Source organism: Podarcis pityusensis (assembly GCF_964106645.2).
Source record: "Podarcis pityusensis genome assembly, chromosome: 3".
NCBI lineage: Eukaryota > Metazoa > Chordata > Lepidosauria > Squamata > Lacertidae > Podarcis > Podarcis pityusensis.
Genome location: NC_138026.1, coordinates 57,219,525 through 57,245,018, shown reverse-complemented (window position 1 = coordinate 57,245,018; position 25,494 = coordinate 57,219,525). Strand labels below are relative to the sequence as shown.

The window sequence follows — 25,494 nt, the reverse complement described above, 5'->3', positions numbered from 1 at the left end:
TGACTAAGCTGCTTCTGGCGAACCAGAGCAACCCATGGAAACATCATTTACATTCCCAGTGGAGCGGTACCTATTTATCTACTTGCACTTGACTTGCTTTTGAACTGCTAGGTGGGCAGGAGCTGAGACCGAGCAACGGGAGCTCACCCCATTGTGGGGATTTGAATCACCGACCTTCTTTCTGATCGGCAAGCCCTAGGCTCTGTGGTTTAGACCACAGCGCCACCCACGTCCCTTTTAAATAATAACAACATATCAAATTTGGGCACCAAAACATATAACCAATCTATTTTGGAATAAACTGAACTAGTTTAGGTTTATGAGTCCAGTTCCAAGGCATGACTAGTTCAACCCCTCACTAATTTAGTCCTTAGGTGTTCTCTCAACTAGATATATTTTATTTTGCTTCGGGCAAAGCTTCTAAGAAGCAGAATTCTCAAGAATCCTCGAGAAAGCTGTTTTGCAAAGCACTGCTAATCAGTACCACAAGATGGTGCTGTGCGACACATTTTACAGCTGATAGGGACAAGCAGCGCATCCATAGTTTTATAAGCACATTGGGTCTAAAATGCTTTCGTGCTTCACAGCTCCCCCCATCCCGCCTCTCCAAATGTTGTGTTAACTTTGTATTCTTTTTTTATTTATGTAAGTGAATTCAGAAGTTAATATTTATCTAACAAGATTAAGATGCTGCCTGGTTATACTAAAAACCCAGAGCAGTTTGTAACTCTCCCAAGGCTACACTCTTCACTTTGTTACACAAATGTTTTTGCCAGGCTGGAATGCTTCCATGAACTCTTGCTTGTCTGAATGGAGAATAGAGAGGGGTGTGTGAGTGTATTTCAAAACTAGCCTAGTGTAGAAATGTGATGTTACATTTGCTGCTTCATACACTTTTGACCTTTCAAACCACAAGGAAGGATGGGGGAGGGGGTGTTTTGCAGTTCCTTGATAAAGACAAATCAGGTTTCATTTTCAGCTTCATTTTATTTATTTATGGCAGGCTTCCTCAAACTCAGCCCTCCAGGTGTTTTGAGACTACAATTCCCATCATCCCTGACCACTCGTCTTGCTAGCTAGGGATCATGGGAGTTGTAGGCCAAAAACATCTGGAGGGCCAAGTTTGAAGAAGCCTGATTTATGGCATTTAACAAGTCACTTTGTATAGGTCTAGTCAGAATGAAGTGCCAGGTAAGTGTAAATAGGGTTGCAACCTTAATCCCATATAGATAAGCCTAAAACTGGTGAATTGCTAAGAAATGCAACCAACTAGCAAACGTTGATTCACTACTAAGCAGATAATTAAAGGAATTATCTCCCCCCCTCGAGACAAGTTTCGCAAGTTTCTCTAAATCACACTTTCAATAAGTTTGCGGCCAATTTCTCTTCCTCCTTCGGTAGCCATGGCAGCCTTCCAAATCAGCAGCAAAAGGTTTCCTGTAAAAGAAAGGTTTTATTTATTTATGTGAGGATTTATGTTCCACTTTCCAGTTCAACAAATTGTTAAGTGTGAATTTCTGTTTAATTCTTACATGCTGGTATTTTGAGAGCTAATTTTATTGTGTGCTGTTATATTCTAATAGATTATTGAATATTACATTATTTTGTTTGTTTTAAAGTTATGTTTTTATTATGACTTTTTGTGTTGGATCAGATTGTTATAAGGTGCATGATCTTTGTTGTACATTTTGTTGTTTCTTCAGCTTGTAAACTGCATTGTGTATAGTCAGTGCTTTTTTTCTAAAAATGTTTAGGGGTACTCTCATTTTCCTACTCATATTGAAATACTGCCCCTCAATGAGGCCAAACTTAGATTCACAAAATGTATAGGGGTGTGCATACCCCTGCCCCCCCCAAAATGCACTGTGTATAGTTAAGATAGAAAGGTGGCATACAAATTAAAAGTTTAATGAAATGAAATGTTTATGCAGGCACTGAATGGCTTGAAGATACTGGTCCTGGACCATGCTGTTTGCTTGTTTGTTTGTTTGTTCATCCATAGCACTCAAGTATCTTCCCATCCTATTATATTTTGCTTTTGATCTGAGATGGAAGGCTTTGAGCTATCTATCAGGTAGGATTTTCAGGAACAGGACCTTGCAGATCAGAGTTCAAATCTCTCCTCGGCCATGACATTAACTAGGTTAGTCATCGTGTCTCAGCCTAATCTGCTTTACTCACTGAAGGAAAAGTGGATATGAGTGTAAAAATAAAATAAATATAAAAAGCAAAAAGTTGCTTTTTTCTCATTAATGCCACAAGATGGTGCCACGCAACGCCAATTTTATAGCTATCTGAACAGCTGTGTAGAGAAGTGGAGCAAAAGACCATTATAAAGCAGATAAAGCATGAAACCTCAGCTTGGTGAAATGCGTATTTCCCTCTGAAAATGAATCACCTCCTTTACAGGTTTCCCTTCTTCTGTGTCATTTATTTTTGGGAATACAATGAAGTTTATTTTTGGCTTCCAGTCCTGCCTGCCTTAATGGAGGCAGCCCCCACAACAGCGGGGGATTGTTGGCAAATGAAAAACAAGGATAACAGAGGATAAATCATCCTTGCAAATTCCCACCAGGGACAGGGGGAATGGACTTCACTCACAGTTCATCTCAGTACCTGGCTCTTGTTTGGGCATGGGAGGCAGGGAGGCGCTGAGTGCAAAAGCACCTCACCTGGTGAAAACCCTCCTACACCGCTATTAAGAAGCAGAGGTTCACTGTTTAACTAGATCTTTAATTGACTTTAAAGAACCGGTGTGTGATGGAAAAGGGTTGCAACAACATCTGCCAGACACTGAAGGCAGGAGGAAGAAACTGCACGCAGAAGAAAAACCGGAGGCAACCCTAGTATTTATGTTACATGAACATATACAACTGCGTGTATATGTGTGGTGCTGGGAAATAAATATTTTGATTCAACCTCAAAAATGGTAAGAGAAAGCTGGAGAGTCTTCATGGCTCATGAGGAGACCCTCCCTGGAGCCTGAAGAGGATGTTGGTGAAGGCAGAGACTGGAGGCGCAGCAAACTTTGTTTGGGCTGCTCAGCCTCCCTGCCTAACAGCTGATGTGTGGGGTAGTGCAGAAGCAGCTACCACTTTCCTCCAGCCTCCTACCGGCCCCAGAGCTTCAATTCTAGTTGTGCACTGTGTGGTTGTCCAAACACCTACCTGTTTTCTCATTGACTCTACTCAGAGCACCAAGTAGAAACAGCACTTTATTCTGCTCAGGTGTGAAGTCTGCAATGAAAGGGGCTTTCTCTCCTTCCAAAAGCATTCTTGGCGGTAAGCCAGTCTGCAAACGATTGGTGGTCTCCTGGTCTGTATGAAAATGTGTGGCTGCAATGAAATCAACAGTAGCCGCCCAGTCCTCCCCAAAATTGCTTTCAGGACCACTAAGGTATGGCAATCTGAAATATGAAGCAAGAAGAGGAAAGTGAGGTAATCAGTTTAAACTCCATTGTTGTTGTTGTTGTTGTTGTTGTTGTTGTTGTTGTTGTTGTTATACTGTATATTTTGGAAGCTGTTTGTACACTATGCAAGTGGACACTTCTTAAGATATTGTAACCAATTATCATAATGGTTCCTGAGATCAAGGAGTAGGCTTTTGTCCATGTTTGGATACAAGTGGGCATCATTTTGAATCAAGACGCAGGACTTTCAAAACTGCATTGATTTTAACCACTGATTTCAGAACAGCACTGTTGTTGTTTTAGCGTTCTGAGCAACGCCAGATATGAGGCTGCTGTTATTTGTTAATTTGCTGCTTCATAAAAAAAAATCTCAAACACCACAAAATACAAAAACAGCTAAAATCAATTAAAAACAAGGTAATGAAAAGAAAACCACAATACAGTGGTACCTTGGGTTAAGAACTTAATTCGTTCCGGAGGTCTGTTCTTAACCTGAAACTGTTCTTAACCTGAAGCACCACTTGAGCTAATGGGGCCTCCTGCTGCTGCTGCGCTGCCAGAGCACGATTTGTGTTCTCATCCTGAAGCAAAGTTATTAACTTGAAGCACTATTTCTGGGTCAGTGGAGTCTGTAACCTGAAGCGTATGTAACTTGAAGTGCATGTAACCCGAGGTACCACTGTATAGTAAACAAAATTCATTCAGTGCCAATTATTAATGCTAAAGAAAGGACAGATTGTAGCCCACCCCACTAAAATATTCATTCTGCTATCAACAGGTTAAATAGTTTCTAATGTGATCTAAGTAAGAATAGATTCTTGGATTTTGATTAATTAATTGCACATTACCAGGAGCTGCATCACTCTTTGACAACACATCGTCCTGTTGGAAGAACTTATTTATTTATTAAGAGACTTTTCTTCCCAAAGAGACACAGAATGCAAAAACGTTCAAGAATACATACACAATCAAACACAAATTAGAAACTTAGGGCAAATATACAGGATAAAATGTAGAACACAACAGCCAGCAGTCAGTCCTAGGTTGATGCACTCCTCAAGCTATATCCTGAATAAACAGAAATGTTTTAAATTGACCAGTGCTTTTCGTGATGATATTCACAGGTATGGAGTATTGGCACCTGTGGTTCCCCCCACTCCACCCATGGCAATTATTTTGTGCTGGCACCCACATCACCTATATCAAAATAAGATTACAGGTATCTTTCCTTCCTTCCAAAACAGCACTGCATATGACTGCTGGGAAACAAAGATTGTTTCTCACACCTGTAAGTGACCCGTGAGTGTACATCATAGGGAACCTGATAAAAACCTTTTGTACCTCTGGTAGTTTTCTCTTACCGGTTTTTAAACTTTCGCCTTCCATAAGCCAGGCTATGAACGTGAGCGTTCCACATGTAGTTCAGTGCTGCTTCTTGTGCTTCAGGCGCTTCAGAGCTCAGTGCAGTGGATGAGAGATACTAGAAGAGAAGATGCCATATACACATACGCACACACACACACACACACACACACTCCATTAGGATAATAAAATAATAATAATAAACTTATTATTTATTTATTTATACCATGCCCATCTGGCTGGGTTTCGCCAACCACTCTGGGCGACTCCCAGCAGAATACTAAAAACACAATAAAACATCAAACATTAAAAACTTCCCTAAACAGGGCTGCCCTCAGATGTCTTCTAAAAGTCAGGTATTTGCTTATTTCGTTGACATCTGATGGGAGGGTGTTTCACAGGGCAGGCGCCATTATCGAGAAGGCCCTCTTCCTGGTTCCCTGTAACCTCACTTCTTTTTTAAAAAATAATTTTTATTAAGTTTCATATTACCAAATTAAACACATCAAACCAATTAATCCAAATTATAACAATACAAATCATGTAATCCAAATTATTTTCCAAATTATAAATTTTTGTGGGGGGGTACCCATGCTTCTTGATCGGCAGGAGTCCAATCCTCGAATATTTGTTCTGCTTTCATATTAAGAATGATATTTCCAGTCCCTCTTCTCAATCCTTGTCGTTACTCATTTTCCTTTTCATTCACCTCCTAGTTGCTCCGCAAGTGGGTTGAAAAAAACAGTCTTATTTGTGTTTCTGTGTGGGCTTTGTACTGCTCTCTCGTAAATCACTCTGATACAATAGTCCAGGCATGTCCCCTCGAGCAAGCAATCGCCATTTTGTCGTTCCAATGAAATACAGTCTAAAAGCTCGCTCTTTAACTTTCCCGACCTGTTGCATCGTAAATTAGTCTTTTTCCTGGAGGGCTGCCCCTTCCAGTTCGCAATCTCAATGAAAATAATAAATCTTCGGCTCGCTCTCCCCAAGACCAAACCTCCTGCAACACAGGTCTCGTATCAAATTCTTACTGCGTCACAGAGAGAGCCCTTCTTCTTTCCAAATCCTTCACAGAGTAAAATATTTAAGTTCATATTAAGTTCATATTATTCCCACACAGTTCATTTTTAGTCCCATTTGCCAATTAATTGCTGTGACGGATCTTCTAAGAGGGAGGGTTATTAGTTAATCACATAGAGCAAAAGAAATAAAAAGTCATTTCCCCCCCCTTTCAGTTCCGTTGCATTCCATTCCACATACCATGTCTGTAGTACTTTGATGTAATCTTCTGTCTCAGTCTTCTTCATTTCAGTGGTAAAATTGTTAGCAGATAAAAACCTCCTGCCTCTCTTGAAGCATGTGCGTTATCTTTCACCAATTTTTTTCCTTTTAAGTAACGCAACTAGTTTCGCACCTGGAAGCAGCTTCGGAGGAGTTCCGAGGCCCGCCGAGGGTTGTGCACCCAGTGCCTCACCCCCTCCTTCTTCCGAACTCGGGGGTGATTTATGGCAACAGCGGGTGAAAATGAATCTCTCCCCCCTGGAGAGATGAGGGAGACTGATTTACTCCCCATAATCAGCCTCTAATTACCTCGTGCGAGCTGGATAGATGTTAATATCCGCCATCTTCCAAGGCGCCCCTAGCGGCCCCCCCTGTAACCTCACTTCTTGCAGTGAGAGAACCGCTAGAAGGCCTCGGTGCTGGACCTCAGTGTCCAGGCTGAATGATGGGGGTGGAGACGCTCCATCAGGTATACTGGGCCGAGGCTGTTTAGGGTTTAAAGGTCAGCACCAACACTTTGAATTGTGCTCGGAAATGTACTGGGAGCCAATGTAGGTCTTTCAGGACCGGTGTTAGATGGTCTTGGCAGCCGCTCCCAGTCACCAGTCTAGCTGCCGCATTCTGGATTAGTTGTAGTTTCTGAGTCACCTTCCAAAGTAGCCCCCAAAAAGTGAATGGGGGAGGGGATGGAACAGCATCTATTTTTTCATGCAGAAGGTCCCAGGTCAAATCCCTGGCATCACCAGATGGGGAGGGGATGCCCTGTGTTCAAAATCCTGGTGAACCACGGCCAGTCAATGGCAACAATACTGAGCTAGATGAAGGGTCTGACTATAAGGCGGGCTTCCTCAAACTCAGCCCTCCAGATATTTTGAGACTACAATTCCCATCGCCCCTGATCACTGGTCCTGCTAGCTAGGGATCATAGGAGTTGTAGGCCAAAAACATCTGGAGGGCCGAGTTTGAGGAAGCCTGCTATAAGGCATCTTCCTGCATCCTTAATTAAAAACTGATTGGTTTGTTCTGCTACAGATGTGTGTGAGCTTTCCCCTTATTCAGATTTCTTGGAAATGAAGTTTTTGTTTTTGTTTTTAAAAAGGGAAGTAACTGAAGATTGTAAATCTATCTCTCTTTTCCCAGCCCTTCCAAATTATAGCACTTGCATGACCATGTGGAGCTTTTGTTCATAAATACTGTATCATCCTTTACATTGCAATCTTATACCTGCCTCGCTGCCTTCAATAGGATTTACTCCCAGGTATAAGATTGTAGCCATAACTAGAATTCTCATTAGCTGAGCGGCTATTCTAAAATATCATGTCATTGATGGCAGTGCAATACCCACAGAATTGTGTCAGAAATGGATTGTCCCTGTTCCTTCAAAAATCTCCCAGAACATTTCATGTTCTTTTTCTTACTCACACTACAAATCATCCCAACATCTTGCAGTATTTTGCTGGTGGCATTAATTTAGACAGGTTCTGAAACATAATTATTTTCTTTAACCATTTAAAATGTCCTAAATTGTCTAATAAAGTAGGTGAGCAGAGATTATTTTGAAGTGGGAAAACAAGGAAACAATAACCTATTGTTGAAACTGAAAAACAGAAGGCGCTACTTGATTGCTATCTTTAAATATATGGTTCTGGTGCAAAAAAACCCACCCTACTATCCGTCTTGTCAGAAAAACAGCTACAGTACCTTGAAGAAATCTCTCCAGCCAGCCATGGCTTTTGGTGCCTGGGCATTGCATTCTGCAACACTGTGACAGAAGTCAGCTCTTTGGTCATCCGGTGGTAGTATTTCTACCTTGTCTGCCAAGTCTCCAAAAATGCCACTTTCCAGTGCTCCCAGAAAGGGTACAATTGCTAGGTAGTAATTCATACCTGCAGTAATGGACAGCAGCAATATTGGTTTAGCAGAACATCTGGTGATATGGGAAAACATTCAAATTATTGGAAGTTCTGGTAGATGGAAGGCACACTTCCATGCAGCATCAGGCAAAACTTACATCAATTACACGATTTAACAACTGGGTGAATGGCTTTTTAAAAAGTAAACTAGGCCACCTGAGCTTGCTATTTACATGACTGGGAGTCCCCCCCCCCCCCGAAATGCAATTAGCACGTCTCCCAATCTGGATTAGTAGCATAGCAGGCAGCAAAGACATAAAGCACATCTCCTCCCAGGACTGGCCTAGGGCATTTGGCTGCTTTAGACAAAGCAGAAAATGCCATCCCTCACTACCTCCTCTTCCACAGCGCCCCCTGCTGCTGCTACCTCTTCCTCTGCAGCCCCTCTTGCTAAAGTTGGCAGGGGAGTAAAAACGGGCAGTCGTGGTGGGGAGCAGCATGCTTTTCAGAGGCGGGATCTACCGTCTGTGGTGACTGTCTTACGTCACCTCATGGGCTTTGTCTACTCCTGTGCAAGGTTTTCAATCTGAATTGGGCCCTGACTTCTGCAGTATATTTAAAATAAGGAATTCATGCAGCCGCTACTTGTATGAATAGTCTCACATCTAGTTTGGCCTTGAGTCCCAATTTGTTCAATGGTCTAACTCCCAAATATGTGGTTCTGGGATTGCAGCCACAGGATTTCAGAGGCAGGAGGCCTCATTCACCCATGCAGTGCTTTTTTCTGGGGGGATGCAGGGGTACGCATACCCCTAAACATTTTGTGAATCTAAGTTTGGCCTCATTGAGGGGCAGTATTTCAATATGAGTAGGAAAATGAGAGTACCCCTAAACATTTTTTTTAGAAAAAAAAGCACTGGATAAATGTATGGGTAACACAGAGAGAATAAATACTAGAAGCAATAAAGGTCCAATCCATGCTCTGCACATTTAGGCCCTACAAATTACTGTGTGGGTAGGACTCTGGTATTATGAAAATCTTCATGGATGAAAATACCTACACGCCCACCAGCTGCGCTCTGATATGCACAGATTATCTCCATCTTTCTTGCCGCATCTTGTGATGTTGGTTGGATCTTCTAGTCTGCCTAGAAGAAAATCAATTACAGTATTACATTACATCTAATGATGTTTACATCCTATCACAAACATTTTAATGACTAGGTGAGTTGTGACGATTGCTATGAGGTAGGCAAAACCACCAGGCTGGAGCCAATTGGCCTGGTGGACAAATTCCTACCCGATCCCAAAAGATGGCAACCGCCACAACAAGGTTTTATATATGTCACCATTTCCCAGTTTGTTGCTCTCCAAGTATTCTTGAACAGCGACTCCATTCATCTCTAACCAGTGGCCATGTTGGCTGAGGCTGATGGGAGTTGGCCCAAAAGATATGGAAAGGCTTGCATAAGCCATTGTTACTGTAGCCAGCTGAAAATGAGGGCAGTGTAGAAGAGGGAAGTTCATCAGGTACAGCTTATCAACTGCAGCTGCTGAAATTCCCTGCTCAAGGCAACAGGAGTCATGTCCTCATTTCCACCCAGCCACCATATCGAAAGCCTACACAAAATCAATCATAATAACTTTTAACTTTTGCCACACCTAACAGTTCTCTGCAAATACACCTTACATTTCATATCTACTCAGAAATAAGTTTGGCTGAGTTCAGCCGGGTTTAGCCACAGGTAGGTGGTTATAAGATTGCAACTGTAGGCCCACTGTGAAATTTTTGAGATTTTTTGAGCAGGGTGTGTGTAATGACCATAGGAACATTTGCAAGGGAGATTCAACTGAGTTGGACAGGGTACCTCGGGTTACATACGCTTCAGGTTACAGGCTCCGCTAACCCAGAAATAGTCCCTCGGGTTAAGAACTTTGCTTCAGGATGAGAACAGAAATCGGCGGTGCGGCAGCAGCAGGAGGCCCCATTAGCTGAAGTGGTGCTTCAGGTTTAGAACAGTTTCAGGTTAAGAACAGACCTCCAGAATGAATTATGTACTTAACCCGAGGTACCACTGTACATGGAAAATACGAGAACAGGCAGTGTTTATTTCTAGTGACACTCAGTGATGCAGAGTACCCCACCCCCCTTTTTAAAGAGCCACATCACATACCCATCACTTTATGCAAGGACTTAGTGGAGCCTGCTACTGAATAAGCATGTGTAGCATTGTACTGTTAATACGGTGGTACCTCGAGTTAAGTACTTAATTTGTTTCAGAGGTCCGTACTTAACCTGAAACTGTTCTTAACCTGAAGCACCACTTTAGCTAATGGGGCCTCCTGCTACCGCCGTGCCCCCGGAGCACAATTTCTGTTCTCATCCTGAAGCAAAGTTCTTAACCTGAAGCACTATTTCTGGGTTAGCGGAGTCTGTAACTTGAAGCATATGTAACCTGAAGTGTATGTAACCTGTACATGTACTGTACATGTAAGGTGGAAATGGAAAGGAAGTATGTGCTACAGAAAAGATGTATTCCTTGCTTGGCTTCAGAACAAATTTTGTGGGGAAATTGTTAAGAAATGGGATGATAATAATGAGCAGGAAGTGGGCGGCAGTGCTGTGACTCTGAGATATGAGCAGCCTGCTTTGGTTATGCCTGTAGTTGGAGGATCTTTTTTCAACATTTTCTTTGGCTATCCTCAATAAAGTGAGGTGAGCTAAGCTAATTGGCCCTTTCGTCTGTATATATAGAAGGCACCCACTTCCCTATTGTGTCCATACGTACGATGTTTGAGCACTGGACCTCATTTTTTTACAAACAAAAAGCAGTGAGGCTAAGAAGAACGCCATTTTTGCATTGTAGAGCTTAGCAAAAAGCGCTGAAATACATTTTCAAAGTCACAAGCCTCAACCTATTTCTCCTGCCATTTGAAGCAAGAAGAGAGAGCACATTCCTAACAGTTTAGATTGTAAGGGAATTTGTTCATACCTGTAGAGTATTGCCAGCCATGCTGTAAGGCCAGTCCCCATAGGATATTTTTGTTCGAAATGTATTGCAAACCATGCTGCTGGGGCAATCTTCCTGGGACATTGTTGTCAGCATCATTTGGTCCAGGAGGAGTGAAAAAGTTAGATGTGGCTTTAAGCAGGATTTTGTATAGTCCTAATCTCTGCGGGTAGCTCCACGGGTTGATTAATATGTTGTTGCCATTTACTGGGTATTCATCTAAATTTCCAGGTGCAGAATGCCATAGCGGAGGAACAGCATCACTGTAGCTTTCTGGCTCTTCAGCTAATTTTTCTGTGAATTCTAGGCTGAGTGAAGAAGTAGCAAAAAGGAAGATGAAGAGATGCCAGAAAAATCTTCTCAGGAAAAGGCACCCCATGCTGGACAAAACCATTCTATTTCTTGGCTTCAGAATGCATGAAAGTTGTTTTAAAAAGGGAGGAGCAAGTTAGAATGTGAAACGTACACCCTATGTAAATCAGAAATAAGTCACTCCCCTGCCTCTCCTCTCTGCTTCCTCCTCCCCAATGTGCAGGACAAATATACATATTGCAGGGCATTACAATTTCATCTTGTTCACTTGGATATGTGCTCTGCTTAGCAAAAAAACAACTCCAGGAATGGTGGCAACCAGTTTAACCAGTCTGCTATTTAAGTGCAGATAATTGAAGTGCAGATGATTGTGGGAAGTGTATTCACACAACTCGGTTCTGGTTTCTTTTCTTTTTTTCTCTTTTAACAGACTCTTCTCATCTGTAACCCCCAGTTGCTGCCCCCTTATAGTAATTCACCCTGGGTGGGATCCTACCATGGTCCTTGTTCTACCAGCCCAACCAACCTCTGTAGCCAATCCAGAAGGCCTGAACAGAGAGAGATCTATCCAGACATCTTTGCCACTTCCTGACAGATGAACTCCATATGGACGAAACAAGTTCACATGCTCAAATCTGATCAGGGCTTAATTATTATTATTATTATTATTATTATTATTATTATTATTATTATTTCTACCCCGCCCATCTGATGAATTATCAAGCCACCCTGAGCAAGCACAAAAAGTTAACTTTTTGTGGCCACATCCACCTTCCAAGGGTTCTGAGCTCCCCTCCAATGGCAGTGCTGCAACCCCAATGACCAGGCAATGCACACCCTAGGGTGGCTACTGGTCCTTCTAAGAGGCAGTTATCATCCCTTTGTCCCATCAAACATGCATATGGAATCCCTTTATAACTAAAAAGAGGTTATAGTGGTATTATTTATATTCCTATATAACTAATAACAGAACATCCAAATTTATTTAGCACCTGCCCAGTCAACCTCTACCCCCTCTCCTTTGTGTAAATGTGTGGATTCAAAGTATTATGATAGGAAGGAGAATTTAAAAATGAAAAAAGTTTTCCCCTCAGATGTGATTTTTTAAAAAGGTTTGAAGCTGTATTCTTAAACATGCTTTAAAAACAGTTTGTTTTCAGCCCTCAGCCCAAGCCCGCCCACAACCTATGGTTTGTTTGGTGTTAGAGGTGGGTCTTAAGATCCTCAAAATAAAATCTGAACAAAATTGGTGAAGGAGCAAAGAGTTTATTGATTACAAAATGTTCTTGCAAGAGCTGGTGTCCAAAGTAGGCACACCCCAAATTGACAAAGCACAAGCTTATATTCCCTCCCTTGTCTCCCCATTAGCTGGGTACTACAAGGTTTACAGCCTATCATGACTGCCTAATTACCCAGCTAACATTCCCGCCCCTGTTTACATCTCCCATTACTCTGATTTCGACACCCACCCTTCTTGTTTATCCTATTCCCTATTTGATCTATGTTCCTATGTATTTACATACTGATGCAAGCAACATCCTGACCACTAGTTGTCCCAGTTACAGGTGTAAGCGAGTACTGTACCTGCTGAAGCCTATGAATAAACCATAATCCAGCCGCAAGCTGTCCTACTTATGAGCATCCTAACCACAAGCTGTTCTAACAATGTTGTTGTTGTTGTTTAGTCATTTAGTCGTGTCTGACTCTTCATGACCCCATGGACCAGAGCACCCCAGGCACTCCTGTCTTCCACTGCCTCCCGCAGTTTGGTCAGACTCATGCTGGTAGCTTCGAGAACACTGTCCAACCATCTCGTCCTCTGTCGTCCCCTTCTCCTTGTGCCCTCCATCTTTCCCAACATCAGGATCTTTTCCAGGGAGTCTTCTCTTCCCATGAAGTGCCGAAAGTATTGGAGCCTCAGCTTCAGGATCTGTCCTTCCAGGGAGCACTCAGGGCTGATTTCCTTCAGAATGGAGAGGTTTGATCTTCTTGCTGTCCATGGGACTCTCAAGAGTCTCCTCCAACACCATAATTCAAAAGCATCAATTCTTCGGCGATCAGCCGTCTAAGGTTGTCTAGCAATTGCAGGATTGTGGATTATGTGAAAAAGCAACATGATCATTTCTCACATTTGAGATTGCCTTTTTCTAGTTTTTTACTAAACTGTTAGCTTCATCAGTCATCACACATGTATAGAAGATGCTTGCTTAAATTAAAATTCCTGGCTTTTAATGCTGGTGACTGCTAGTTACTACACATGCATGTGTACTTCGGCCTAATTTATTTTCCTGACACGTTACTCAAAAGCCCTTTTTAAAATTCTTATTTTCTGAAAAACTAACCAACCTTGGCTCCTCTTTATTAACTGTGTGATTAAAGCAGTGTGGGGAAGTTATTTTGTTTACAAGGTCGTAAAGGAGAATTAAACAGAGACGAGGAAATAATCTCATTTTATACAGTTGCAACCTATTCTGTTTATGCCTTTAAAAATACAGGTGTGCCAACCTATTTTTGCTGTCAGAACTAGAGCTTCTCCAAGCAGTTTATGTGGACAAGACAAAGGAAAATATTTTTCATCGTCATTTTGCCCACAATGTTACCGAGGTAGCAAATAACTTCCCACAGAAAAATCATTCTACATAGGCCTTAGCAGTGAAGGCCTCAGACAAATTCTGTCTCTTCCAGCAGTAGAGATGATAGAGCAATGACCACTAAGAGAAATCATAAAGCTGCCATGCATTTTTAATATCCTAAAACCTATTACATAGTGGACAGAATATTATAATAGAGTAAAAGAGACCTAATGGAAGAAATTACCAATAAAGAAACATCACTAGGTAGAATTAGTGCATGGCTTAGTTCAAGGTGGATCAATGGATTTCATCGTGAGAGTAGGGTTTTAAATGAAATCTTCCTGCTCTCTGGAAAGACTGGCTTGGTGGCATCTGAGGAATTCTCACCCTATCGCCCTCAATGTTGTAAAATACAAAGCCCATTTAAGATAGCTTCCTTATGCAGGAGGGACTCTGTCCCACATTTTATCTTGTGAGTCGCCCTGCGATCTTTAGATGAAGGGCAGTATATAAATCTAATTAATAAAATAATAATAATTTAAACACACCAGATTTCAATCAGTTTTCAACCTAAGTAGGTCCATTAGGTGAAACTAAAACCTACAACACTGGTAGGAGACGTGGGCAGTGCTGTGGTCTAAACCACTGAGTCTCTTGGGCTTGCCAATCGGAAGGTCAGTGGTTCGAATCCCCGCAACGGAGTGAGCTCCCGTTGCTCTGTCCCAGCTTCTGCCAACCTAGCAGTTCAGAAGCAGACCAGTGCAAGTAGATAAAAAGGTACCACTCCGGCGGGAAGGTAAACGGCGTTTCCATGCACTCTGGTTTCTGTCACAGTGTCCCATTGCACCAGAAGCGGTTTAGTCTTGCTGGCCACATGACCTGGAAAGCTGTCTGCAGACAAACACCAGCTCCCTCGGCCTGAAAGTGAGATGAGTGCTGCAACCCCATAGTCACCTTTGACTGGACTTAACCATCCAGGGGTCCTTTACCTTTACCTTTGCCTTTAACTTACATCACTGGCAGTGGTGTTTCTTAATGTCATGTGTGAAAACAGTTCGAAATGAGAGATCTTAGTTCTAAATGATTTCTAGAGCTTTGGCTTTCTAAAATATTTTGAGGTGCATCCCCCTCCTCCGATTCATGTAGTTGACTGGGTACTGGGATTTTAGAGATTGGTGCTAGACCAATGCATCAAGATCTGGGATGGCTGAGAGTTCCTCTTCCTTAAATCGGTTATTGTTGCCAGTCTGATATACTGCAGTTATATAAAGTCCGTTTACATGGATCAGAAGTAGTGCCCAGAAGGAAAATACTAATTAGCTGATGAAATATTAATTCAGAGAGCATTTTGCAAGGTGAGTGCAACAAAATACTCAACTGATGTTTTGTTCCAGTGCTGTAAACACATTTGGGCAATTACTGTGACTACCTTTTGGCTTTTACACCAATACTGCTTTAAGGAGTTCGGGTGAAATGTATGGAAAAGGGATCCAATTTGCTATCCTCACAAGTACAATAGCTTCTCTTTTCTCTTTTTTTACACATGCACACACATTCTGGACTGCTTGGGAAGCAGTTTTTGTGTGAGTGAGTCTAGTTTCCATGGTTACCCTGGTAGCATGTCACTCCATCAACAAGCCCTAACGTCTTAAGGGGGGACGGGCTGCATGGCTTTCATTTTCTCCCTTATATTATGGAGGGAGGAGAGAGCAGCTGAGAAAAGGGAAGAGTATTCCCCCTTCCACCTTTTGTAGAAAGAGAGCTTCCTGCAATTACATGCTGCTATTCTTCAGTTTTACCTTCAGTTTGTTTATTTTTAAAGGAATGAACAGGGTACCCTCAAAAAGGCACAGAAGATTAATTCATTCCTGAATCTGTGATATGTTAATTTAATTTATTTCCATGCTTTGTTTTTACTGACAGTCTTTTTCAAGGTCGCTCTAAGCTATTGGCATGCAATTTTATTATGTGCTGTACAACATTTCCCTGATTTTCATTGCAAGCTGCTTCAAAACTGAAATGAAATTAGATAACAGCTTTTAAATCAATCAATTAATTGATACATTCCTCTGCTTCATACAGAATTATACTGATGGTCAACCCCATTTAATCATGGCCAGAATCAAGCATGAGAACAACTGCTTCACCCCCACCCTACAAACACCCTCACTAGTATTAATCTTGTCTGGAACATTTCCTGTGCAAGTCCCATTTGAATGAATGGGAAGACATATCTTGCTGAAGCTAAACCGGTCTGGGTCTGGTCAGTGCATTGATGGCTGACTGCCAGGAAGTCGCACAGATACCACCTTGAGCTCCATAATCAAAGAAAGACAGGATATAAAAGTAAGAAAATTAAAATTAACATGCTTAAATCTGTCAAGCATGAAACTCACCGAAACAGAAATAATTAGCCCATCTTTACCGATTCTGGGAATAATATACAAAGAGCCCAAATCTTTAGTGACTCATAAAGTGCAAAGTTAAGCACAGAAGCTTCTGAACCTTATATTTCTTGAGGTAAACTGAACACAGGTAGGGGAATTAGAATGCTGGAAGACATAAAAAAAATCATTCACAGATCACCCTTTGGAGTGGCATGCCAGCAAACAGTTCATTCCTGGCATTTAAAATTTAGCACATTACAGTATATAGCTGAAAAAGACAGTCCCATAACACAAGAAGGTACTGCAGGTGAAAAAGGAACGTTAGAAAATGGGACAGAATTAGTTTTGGCAAATTGCCTCCTTGAAAATATATCTCATAAACTAAAAGTATCTAAAGGACAGAACTCAAGTGACCTTTCTCTTTTTTGACCATGTGGCATGATTTTATTTCCTCTTTGAATATTGAAGCACAAGCATTGTCACCAGTATATGCAAACATCTGGCTCATCTAAGACTTTATAAGAACCTTTACTCTCAAAAATGCTGGAACTCACAGGTGGAAAATACTTTAATTGTTACATATCTTTGTTATTTCTAAAAGGAATCATTTTATGAGTCAATACTTTATTGCCTCGGTAGGTGCATTCTGTGACCCAGATTTGCAAATGATGAGACAGAAAGGTTGGGATGAAATCAGGCCAAATCTTTATTGACTGTGGCAGGTTGAGTATGGGTTGGCATGGCAGTGGGACCGGATCAGTTCATCATTCTACTCGCCACTCGCTGGTGGGGTTGGACAGTGCCAAACCTCTTCCAAGGGAGCTGCCTAGTGCTGAACCCTGTTGTGGTGCAAGCCAAGCTTCCAAGGCCTCACTGGGAGACTGGGATGAGGATTCCAGCCAAGATGGCATTATTATTTTTATATAATCTGATTTAGTTGATTTACCATAAGTATTTTCTACAAATCAAAGATTGGACCTACCAATTCATCATTTACTGCAGGGCCGAAACGAGGCTTTCTGTCACCTGGGGCAAAGACCCCATTTGTCACACACCCCATGCGTGTTTCTAGAGGCTTCACCCAGGGCTGAGACCCCAGCTAGCCCCTGTTAGCTATGGCCCTGTTAACAGCTCCATATATCAAGTACAGTGGTACCTCAGGTTACAGATGCTTCAGGTTACAGTCTCCACTAACACAGAAATAGTACCTCGGGTTAAGAACTTTGCTTCAGGATGAGAACAGAAATTGCGGGACGGTGGCAGCGGGAGGCCCCATTAGCTAAAGTAGTACCTCAGGTTAAGAACAGTTTCGGGTTAAGAACGGACCTCCAGAACGAATTAAGTTCTTAACCCGAGGTACCAGTGTACTCCAATAATTATTGGAAAACAGGCATAAACAAATTGTTAATCAAATGTGTAAGGTCAAAACCTCCATTCTTGCATGAACTGGCCCAAGGCTGGAGGTTCCATTCATACAAGTAAAAAGCGTAACACTATCCACGACTTAAACCCCTTAAACAAAATGCAAAAGCCCTTTCTCTTTTGTGTTCCTTTGTTCCATATGACCATCTACTACCCAAGCCAAAGATCACCCAAAGTGAAATTCCTCATCAGGTTGACAATCTTAACACCTACCAGTTTGATTCACCAGACAGAAGAAGAAGAAGAAGAAGAAGAAGAAGAAGAAGAGTTTGGATTTGATATCCCGCTTTATCACTACCCTAAGGAGTCTCAAAGCGGCTAACATTCTCCTTTCCCTTCCTCCCCCACAACAAACACTCTGTGAGGTGAGTGAGGCTGAGAGACTTCAGAGAAGTGTGACTAGCCCAAGGTCACCCAGCAGCTGCATGTGGAGGAGCGGAGACGCGAACCCGGTTCACCAGATTACAAGTCCTCCACTCTGAACCACTACACCACACTGACTCAGATTTTAGTCCTCTAATCCTAAACTATCAGGTACCTGCTTACATTTGTGTGAACTGGAGTTTACTGTCCACTGATGGCACTACACAAAAATAGACAAAACTTTATGCAGTGAAGTTTGGCCCAGCCACATTCAGCACTATTCTTCTTTCTTCTTTTCTTTTCTTTTCATTTCTTTTCTTTTCTTTTCTTTTCTTTTTTTTGAAGATGTATAAGGATTACACAATAGATAGAAGAAAATTGTGTTGTACAGAATATGCAGGATTTACTATTGGTAAATCAAGAGGCAAGAAACAGACAATCCATATTTTAGAGGATTTTATCAGCTTTAAAGAAAGAACTATCTCTGAACCATAACACGTGCATACATAGTTTTGAAACTACAAGAGAATTCAATGTAAATTTCCACCAAGTAATTAAAACCACGTTTGGTAAACGGTATTAGGCCTTTACTCGTGATAGTCACCCTTTTTAAGTTTTCACAAAAGAGAATCCAGAGTAAGTGAAGCCACAGGCAGCGGAGCAACATGGTTATAGTCTGTCTTTGTCTCCGATTCCTTGAGACTGACTGAAATGCAAGTCAAACAGCCACTGGAGCCAAAGAACAAAGGAGAGCCCAGTTGTCATTATGCTGATGCTGCTGCAACATCAAAAAGCGCCTGACATCACTGTGCACTCCGCACATCCGGACTTCAAAGAAGAATAAATATTTGATCAGAATCGACTGTTTCTCTGGACTGAATTGCGAAGGGAAACTTCCCATGTCTTTTGCCTCCTTCCTACTCGGAGAGCTGTAATCCAATTCTACCCCGTGCCGATAATACGAGGTGCAATGGAGCCCTGAGGCCTGCCCGGGCGTGGCTCTTCTCTTTTGATCTTTCCTCTCTCTCTCTCTCTCTCTCTCTCTCTCTCTCTCTCTCTCTCTCTCTCTCCCCTCCCTCCCTCCCTCCTTCCCTCCTCTCCCCACCCCCCACCCGCTCTCCCTTTCCGGGGCCCAATGAGGTCAGCTCATGAATATTGCTGCATTACCCCGAGCAGCTCTGGCTCCGCTTGGTACCTCGTGCATCCGTGGGCGTGTGCAGTTTAGCCAGCCTAAGAGGACACCAAGTGGGGGGTAAGTAACGCTGATGCCGGCGGGAGCCATTGTTCGCAAAGAAAAAGGGCAATCGCACAGCAGGGCAACTTAACAAAGACCTTGATCCTTTGTAGAGAGCGCGCGTGCAAACTCTCCGCCTGCTGAAACCTGGATAAAAGTTCAAAAAGAGCTTCGAAATCTCGACACACTGGAAATAGACCGTTGCTGGGGGGCGGCGGGGCGTGGAGATAAGTGAACAAATAGAGCCGCCTCTGAGCAGCTGGCTGTTTTCAAGGTAGTCTGTGCTAAATGGTGAAGTATGGAATTCCTTCTTTGTTTCTCTCTCTTCCTCTCCCCCCACCCCTTGCTTTAACATGGAAATCTGCAGAGGCGCAACATTCTGCCACCTCTCTGATAACCACGTGACGATGTCCCAGAGATCTAGGGTGGGGGGTGGGAGAGATTCTTGGTTTTGATTGTAACTTTATTTATTTTATTTTTAAAATGGGTTATGAAGTTTGTATAGAGAGGTTATCAACCGCTGCTGCAATTGAAGACTTGAAGGAGGTCAAAGGATGTCCTTGGTAAAAGTGATGACTCTGCTGCAATGCAACTTGGAGGTGGGAGGAGGTTGTTAATGTGAAGGACTGTAGGTGTTATATATATATATATATATATATATATATATATATATATCCCTATAGGTATATAGGTTATTGTGTAGTGTTTTGGCTTTTGCTTTGTTTTGAGAACCTGAAGTTTCATTCAGTAAAACCAATTTGAATTTCAGATTGAAGATGAAGTGTTTGAGAAACAGAGATTTCAAATAATTGCTAACATTTGGTAACCTGAAGACTTTAGGGTAATAGAATCTGGAGGTGACAATAGTAATAGATATATGTAAAACATTTACTAATTTAGGCTGCAATCCCATCTACACTTGGGAATTCTAGAATTCAAAAGGTGGTTATTTTATTTTATTCACACTAATAAAATGCGGGTGGTGGACTGATCTCCCATTTGATATATTGTAGTTGCCTGCATTATAATAAATTAATAATGTTTCACTTCTTTTAAGTACTTCATCTAAAATAAGAATCTGCAGCATTGGCACCTAAACAAATAATTAGATAGTGTTTTTCTGGCATATAACTTTATAGACTGCTAAAATCTGGCAACAGACCTTGTTTATTTCATCGTCTCATGTAAAACTTTCTTGGTCACCCTCTCTCTTCATGCACATATATATTATCCTCAGTTTGTCATAATTGTCATAAGGTGCTGAGATTAATATTGCATATTGAGGTTATACTTTTCTGGATTAAGAATAACTTTGAGATCTACCATTCTACTATATATTTTGCCCATTCTTTCCATTTAAAAATGTAGATTAGAAAAACAAAAGTGTCTGTATTTCAGCTAAAACACATCCTTTGTATAAAAATAGTCTTTAGCATTTGAATGGACAGAGCTGGAAGTCAGAAGGGAAGTTCAGCAATTCTAATAAAATTCCCTACACTTAGGGAACAAAAAAGAAATACAAAAGTGTTTGTTGGGTTGGATAGAGTGGCGGAGGAAGAAATTAAAGTGCTTTACTGAATAACTAGATTTGTTTTGCATGATTATAAGTATGTTTTAGTTGTAACTTGGAACATGTTTTCATTCTCACCTTGGAGATCCTGGTTTTGAGTTCCAAGTCCAGAGGTTCTCAATAATAATTATAGTATTATAATAATAATTATATCCCGCCCATCTGACTGGGTTGCCCCAGCCACTCTGGGCAGGTTCCAGCAAATTAAAGAACCACAGTAAAACATCAAACATTAGAAACTTCCCAATACAAAGCTGCCTTCAGATGTCTTCTAAAAGTCAAATAATGGTAGTTGTTTATTTCCTTGGTATCTGATGGAAGGGCGTTCCACAGGGTGGATGCAACTACTGTGAAGGCCCTATGCCTGGTTCCCTGTAACCTCGTTGGATCTCAGTGTTGAACAGCGGGCCGAACAATGGGAGGGGAGACACTCCTTCAGGTATACAGGGCTGAACTATTTCTTCTTTTGAAGAAGTCAAGAGTATATTTTGGATGGGTTGGCTCCCATGTACAGATTCAAACCTTGTGTGGCTTCAGCAGTAGTTCTGCATCTTATTGTTTCTGACTGTTCCCTTATTATTATTTACCATCAACGTACCTGGAGTAATACAGAAGCTACAAAGGAAGTGGCCTGCAATTTAAATTTGCAAGGAAGACAGTGAGGGAGGGGAGGAAGAGAGGGTTAGACAGGGATGAATGTGAACAAACATGCAGTGAAATCTGGTCCATGTCTTCTTCTTAGGCACGTGTGTATAGGATTGCAGCCATAGATACCCACATTTATTATTGGGGCTCAGGGTAAAGGGAATAGCAACTATAAAGTGAAATAATGGTGGGGTCTACAAGACCTGTTGTTCAGCATTGAATGGGCACACAAACTTGTGTCAGCCAATCAGAACAAGGCCAAAGCTCACCCAGTGAACGGCTTCCCCAGCTTGTTTGTATAGTTTGATAGTACACTAGTTACCTAGAACCTTTCATTACCCCTTTTGCAGAGTTGTGGGTTAACTAGCACAAAGAGCAGTAAAAGTAAGCATGGAATTTGGGATGGGAAAGGCTGGATGACCCATTTTAAAGCGGCTATATGGAACCAGCCCCACTGCTCTCTAGAAGTACTTAGGAGCAAGTGATTAAATGAACTAATTCTTTGAGGAATACTCCGGATGAGGTGATTTTGAGCGTTTGGAACCAGAAAATCAGCAGTAGAAAAGGCTCCCCTTCCCGGAATAGCAAATGTTTTTTCTGCAAAGCTGGAGTGCTCTCAAAGCAACCCCCCAGGTGGCGACTCTGCCTTGGAGGAGAGCGTGATACTTTTTGCGCCTGGGACTTTTCGCAAACCTCGTGGCGCCGCTTCCAACTCCGCCCTATTTCTTGGAGGCACACGGTTCCCATTGTGGCGAGCAGGCCGGCTTGGTGATGGGCTGCTGAGTCATTTACGAGCGCTCTGTGTGTGCCTCTTTCCCCAGCTCGAAGGGCAGCTAGGGAGGGACGATGACCCTTGCGGGGCCGGACCTTTCTGCGACGCCTGGGAGATAGCATCAGCCATGAGCCAGCCGCCTAGCGGAGGCGCTGCTGCTACCGCCTCTCCTCGCCTGCATCCAGAGGGGAGCAGCAGCCGAAACAAGCAGCAGCAGCAGCAGCAGCAGCAGCGGGCATCCTCTCCAGGCAGACCCAAGGATTCCCCCGTCCGCCAGCCCTCCCCGGCTGCTAGCTCACCCCGCTCCGCGACGGCTGCTGCAGTCGCTGCCTCCAAAGCAAGCTCCGCCCGGCAGCCGCCGCCGCCACCGCAGCAGCAGCCGCCGCCGCCCGGGCAGAAAGCGGGCCGGGCGAAGGGAGGCGGAGTGGGAGGGGACAAGACGTCCGCACAGCCTGCGCTAGCGAGGAGCGCGGCGCCGCTGGGAGCTGTCCAGGCCGGGGATGGTGCTGAAGTTCAAGCTGCCACGCCCCTGGTCCCGGCAGGAGGTTGCCCGAAGGCAGCGCCGAGGCCTGCGGCTGACAAGCGGGAGGCGCCTCCCAGAGACCCCGAGCTTGCCTCTCTCGGAGCTGGAGAGCAGCCGCAGACGCCGGCTGGAGAGGAGGGGGAGAGGGAGGGCCCCTTCGCGCTCTCACAGCCGCCACCCAAGAGCTGGAGCCGAGGCAAAGCGGGCAGGCCTCTACCGAAGGGCGGAGGGGACGCAGCCCCGGCTCCTCTGGCCTCTTGCGCGGCAGCAGCAAAGGGCGGCGGCTACTGGAAAGAAGGATGCCTGCAAAGTGAGCTCATCCAGTTCCACCTCAGGAAGGGGCTGGCAGCGGCCCAGATGCAAAGCAAAGGCAGCAGCCCGGGGAACGGCGAAAACGCGGCCGCCAAGCAGCCTCAGCCTGCCTCGTCGACCCCGTCGCCAATGGCGCTGGCTGGGGCGGAAGAGGGCAATGGGCGCAGCCGAGCCGCCGAAGGCGCCTTGAGCCTCAACCCTCAGCAGCAGCAGGAGCTGCAGGAAGAGATGGAGAAACTGCTGGAGGAGAATGAGACTCTCAAGGTGAGCAGAAAAGGGGGGGGGGGGAGTGTAGGCCAGCCCACAGTGGGGAATTCAACTGGAGAACCCCACTTGTAGAAGACAAAGCAATCAATCAATAGATGCTAAACCTTCTGGTTTCAAAATGGGGAGGAGACACAAAATGGGGAGGAGACATATTTTGACACAAATATGAGCAGCTGCTACATTCCACCCACTCCCATCAAAAAGGAAAATGTTTATATTCTGCTGCATTCCTGAGAGGGGAAGCTCTGGTTCTCCTCCTGTGCTACCCCTGATCAAACATTGGATAAATTCAGCTTTTTGGAATAGCAGTCAGAATATAGCAGTTTCCTAGCCAGACCCTACAAAGCATCTATGGCTGACATGCCAAACCATGAGCATCCATGTTCATTCTTCCCGTCTCATGTGTGAAGCAGTCCAAATTTTGCCATGTGCAAATGCATCTTCTTTACATGTCTTAAGGGAAATGTTTAAAGTAATTATTCTTTTCAGATCAGATGGCTCTTTCCTGCTACCATTTGTTTCACCTGTTAGGGAAGGGATTGCATGCTAGGTCTCCTTAAGATTACAGTTACACTTTACAGTTAGTAGATAAATATTCAGGAGTTACATACTATCATATCAGGAATGACTTTGTGGTGATAAGATGGGTAAGACCAACATGCCTCTTGCTTTGCCATTGTAGAGCTGATAAGTGCAAATAATGGGGAGATTATGGGTTGTAACCAATGTTAGTCATACTCAGAGTAAACCCATTGAAATGAATGGAATTGGCTATATTAGGGCCATTACTTTTTAGTAAGTCAACTGAGTATCTAGTGGTAGATACAGCTCTGTTTACTTCTGCCTACACTGGATAAGTACCATTTACTTATGATTTATTAATCATAAGTAATACATGTTGGCATATGAGAGCTATTATGGGGGCAGGCATAAGATAGCAATGGATACATCTGTCTAAAATATGCGTAGATTACCAGAAGGTGCTGTTTGTTATTGCTATTAATAATAGCACTAAAGGTTACTTTAATTTTTATTTATTTATTACTTTAATTTATGTGAACTAACCTTATATGGTGGATTTTTGTCTGTCCTGTCTGAATGGGTGTCAGAATGAGATAGACGAGCTAAGGACTGAGATGGATGAGATGAGGGACAGCTTCTTCGAAGAGGATGCCTGCCAACTGCAGGAAATGCGCCATGAATTGGAGAGGGCCAATAAAAATTGCAGGATCCTCCAGTATCGCCTTCGAAAAGCAGAGCGCAAGAGGCTCCGCTATGCACAAACTGGGGAGATTGATGGAGAACTTCTACGTAGCTTGGAGCAAGACCTAAAGGTACCATGGGGTCAGAAATTGGCAAATGGTGGAGGGAGCTGGTGAGGGGAAGAACACTTAGGCTGAGAAGTAGCTTTGTTGCATTGACAGTTGTTTCATTGACCTTTGTATAAAGCTACCCAAGGCTCCACAGAGGCCATTTGAATGGGCAAATGTGTCTTGAAGACAAAAGGGTCCAACCTTGTAGTTGATACACTACAATATATCTCACAAATATGTGATGCAAACCTTGATGATGCAATCAGATTTGATTTAAAGAAACTGCAACATAATATAATTACGTTAGAGGCCTAGATCTTTTCCTCCTACATTATGACTAGTTAGCCAAATTTGTATTCTCTTTCCATATTAAAATTTTCAGTGGTATGTTTTCTACCTTTTCTCATCCCTAGATTGAAAGACAGTCTGTATTCTAATTAACCGTATTTCATAGACAATTATGTTTCCCATAAGAACGAGTGAGTCATTCTCTCCTGCTGCTTTCTGGTAAATAGCAGGTTTCTGGGTTGTTTCCAGCCAATCATTTTTCCTTTGACTTGCTGTAACTAGGGGAAACTAAGATTAAAGCCACAATCTTATGTAGGCTTGTTTGGGGGAAAAGGCTATTGAAAGTGATCATTGCTTTTGAAAAGATATCAAACTGTAAATATAATAGCATGCTCAACAAAATGTTAAAAAGGCTAGTTGAATGTTAATAGATAGAGCTGTGTACCAACAGATGAAATTGAATCTTACAGATTTTTACTTTTAATGGTTGTTATACCAAGTCTACACCAAGATCTCTAATAGTTCCTTATCTGCTTGTTTTTACAATTTTAAAGCATCACATGTACTGTTTTGTAATATATTCAGTTTTTTGTCATA

At 42.8% G+C, this 25,494-nt stretch overlaps 2 protein-coding genes across 6 annotated transcripts in view; one reads left to right on the top strand and one right to left on the bottom strand.

Annotated features, from left to right (window-relative positions):
* Positions 1 to 967: 967 nt before the first annotated feature.
* Positions 968 to 11,349, bottom strand: LOC308473869 (protein LEG1 homolog). Its single transcript, XM_080999747.1, has 6 exons — positions 10,899 to 11,349; positions 8,967 to 9,053; positions 7,754 to 7,938; positions 4,771 to 4,889; positions 3,168 to 3,406; positions 968 to 1,437 (listed from the first exon to the last, which is right to left on the bottom strand). Exons 1-6 carry the CDS (start codon positions 11,308 to 11,310, stop codon positions 1,349 to 1,351), a joined length of 1,131 nt encoding a protein of 376 aa, XP_080855873.1. The 5' UTR covers positions 11,311 to 11,349; the 3' UTR covers positions 968 to 1,348.
* Positions 11,350 to 19,112: 7,763 nt separating this feature from the next.
* Positions 19,113 to 25,494, top strand: part of MTCL3 (MTCL family member 3) — a 35,217-nt gene continuing 28,835 nt past the window's right edge. For 4 of the 5 annotated variants that reach the window (XM_080999576.1, XM_080999574.1, XM_080999575.1 and 1 more), the window contains exons 1-3: positions 19,115 to 19,225; positions 22,244 to 23,293; positions 24,406 to 24,630. In XM_080999576.1, coding sequence (XP_080855702.1) covers positions 22,322 to 23,293; positions 24,406 to 24,630 — 1,197 coding nt within the window. In that variant the 5' untranslated portion in view covers positions 19,115 to 19,225; positions 22,244 to 22,321. Of the gene's footprint in view, positions 19,226 to 22,243; positions 23,294 to 24,405; positions 24,631 to 25,494 lie in introns of all 5 variants that reach the window. The other variant, XM_080999573.1, reaches the window with a different exon arrangement.

Coding starts and splice junctions, on each gene's coding strand:
- LOC308473869 (XM_080999747.1), bottom strand. CDS start 11,310: ATGGTTTTGTCCAGCATGGGGTGCCTTTTCCTGAGAAGATTTTTCTGG. Junction 9,054..10,898: donor TGGCTGGCAATACTCTACAG/GTATGAACAAAT, acceptor ATTTTCTTCTAG/GCAGACTAGAAGATCCAACC. Junction 4,890..7,753: donor GCTGGAGAGATTTCTTCAAG/GTACTGTAGCTG, acceptor CTTCTCTTCTAG/TATCTCTCATCCACTGCACT.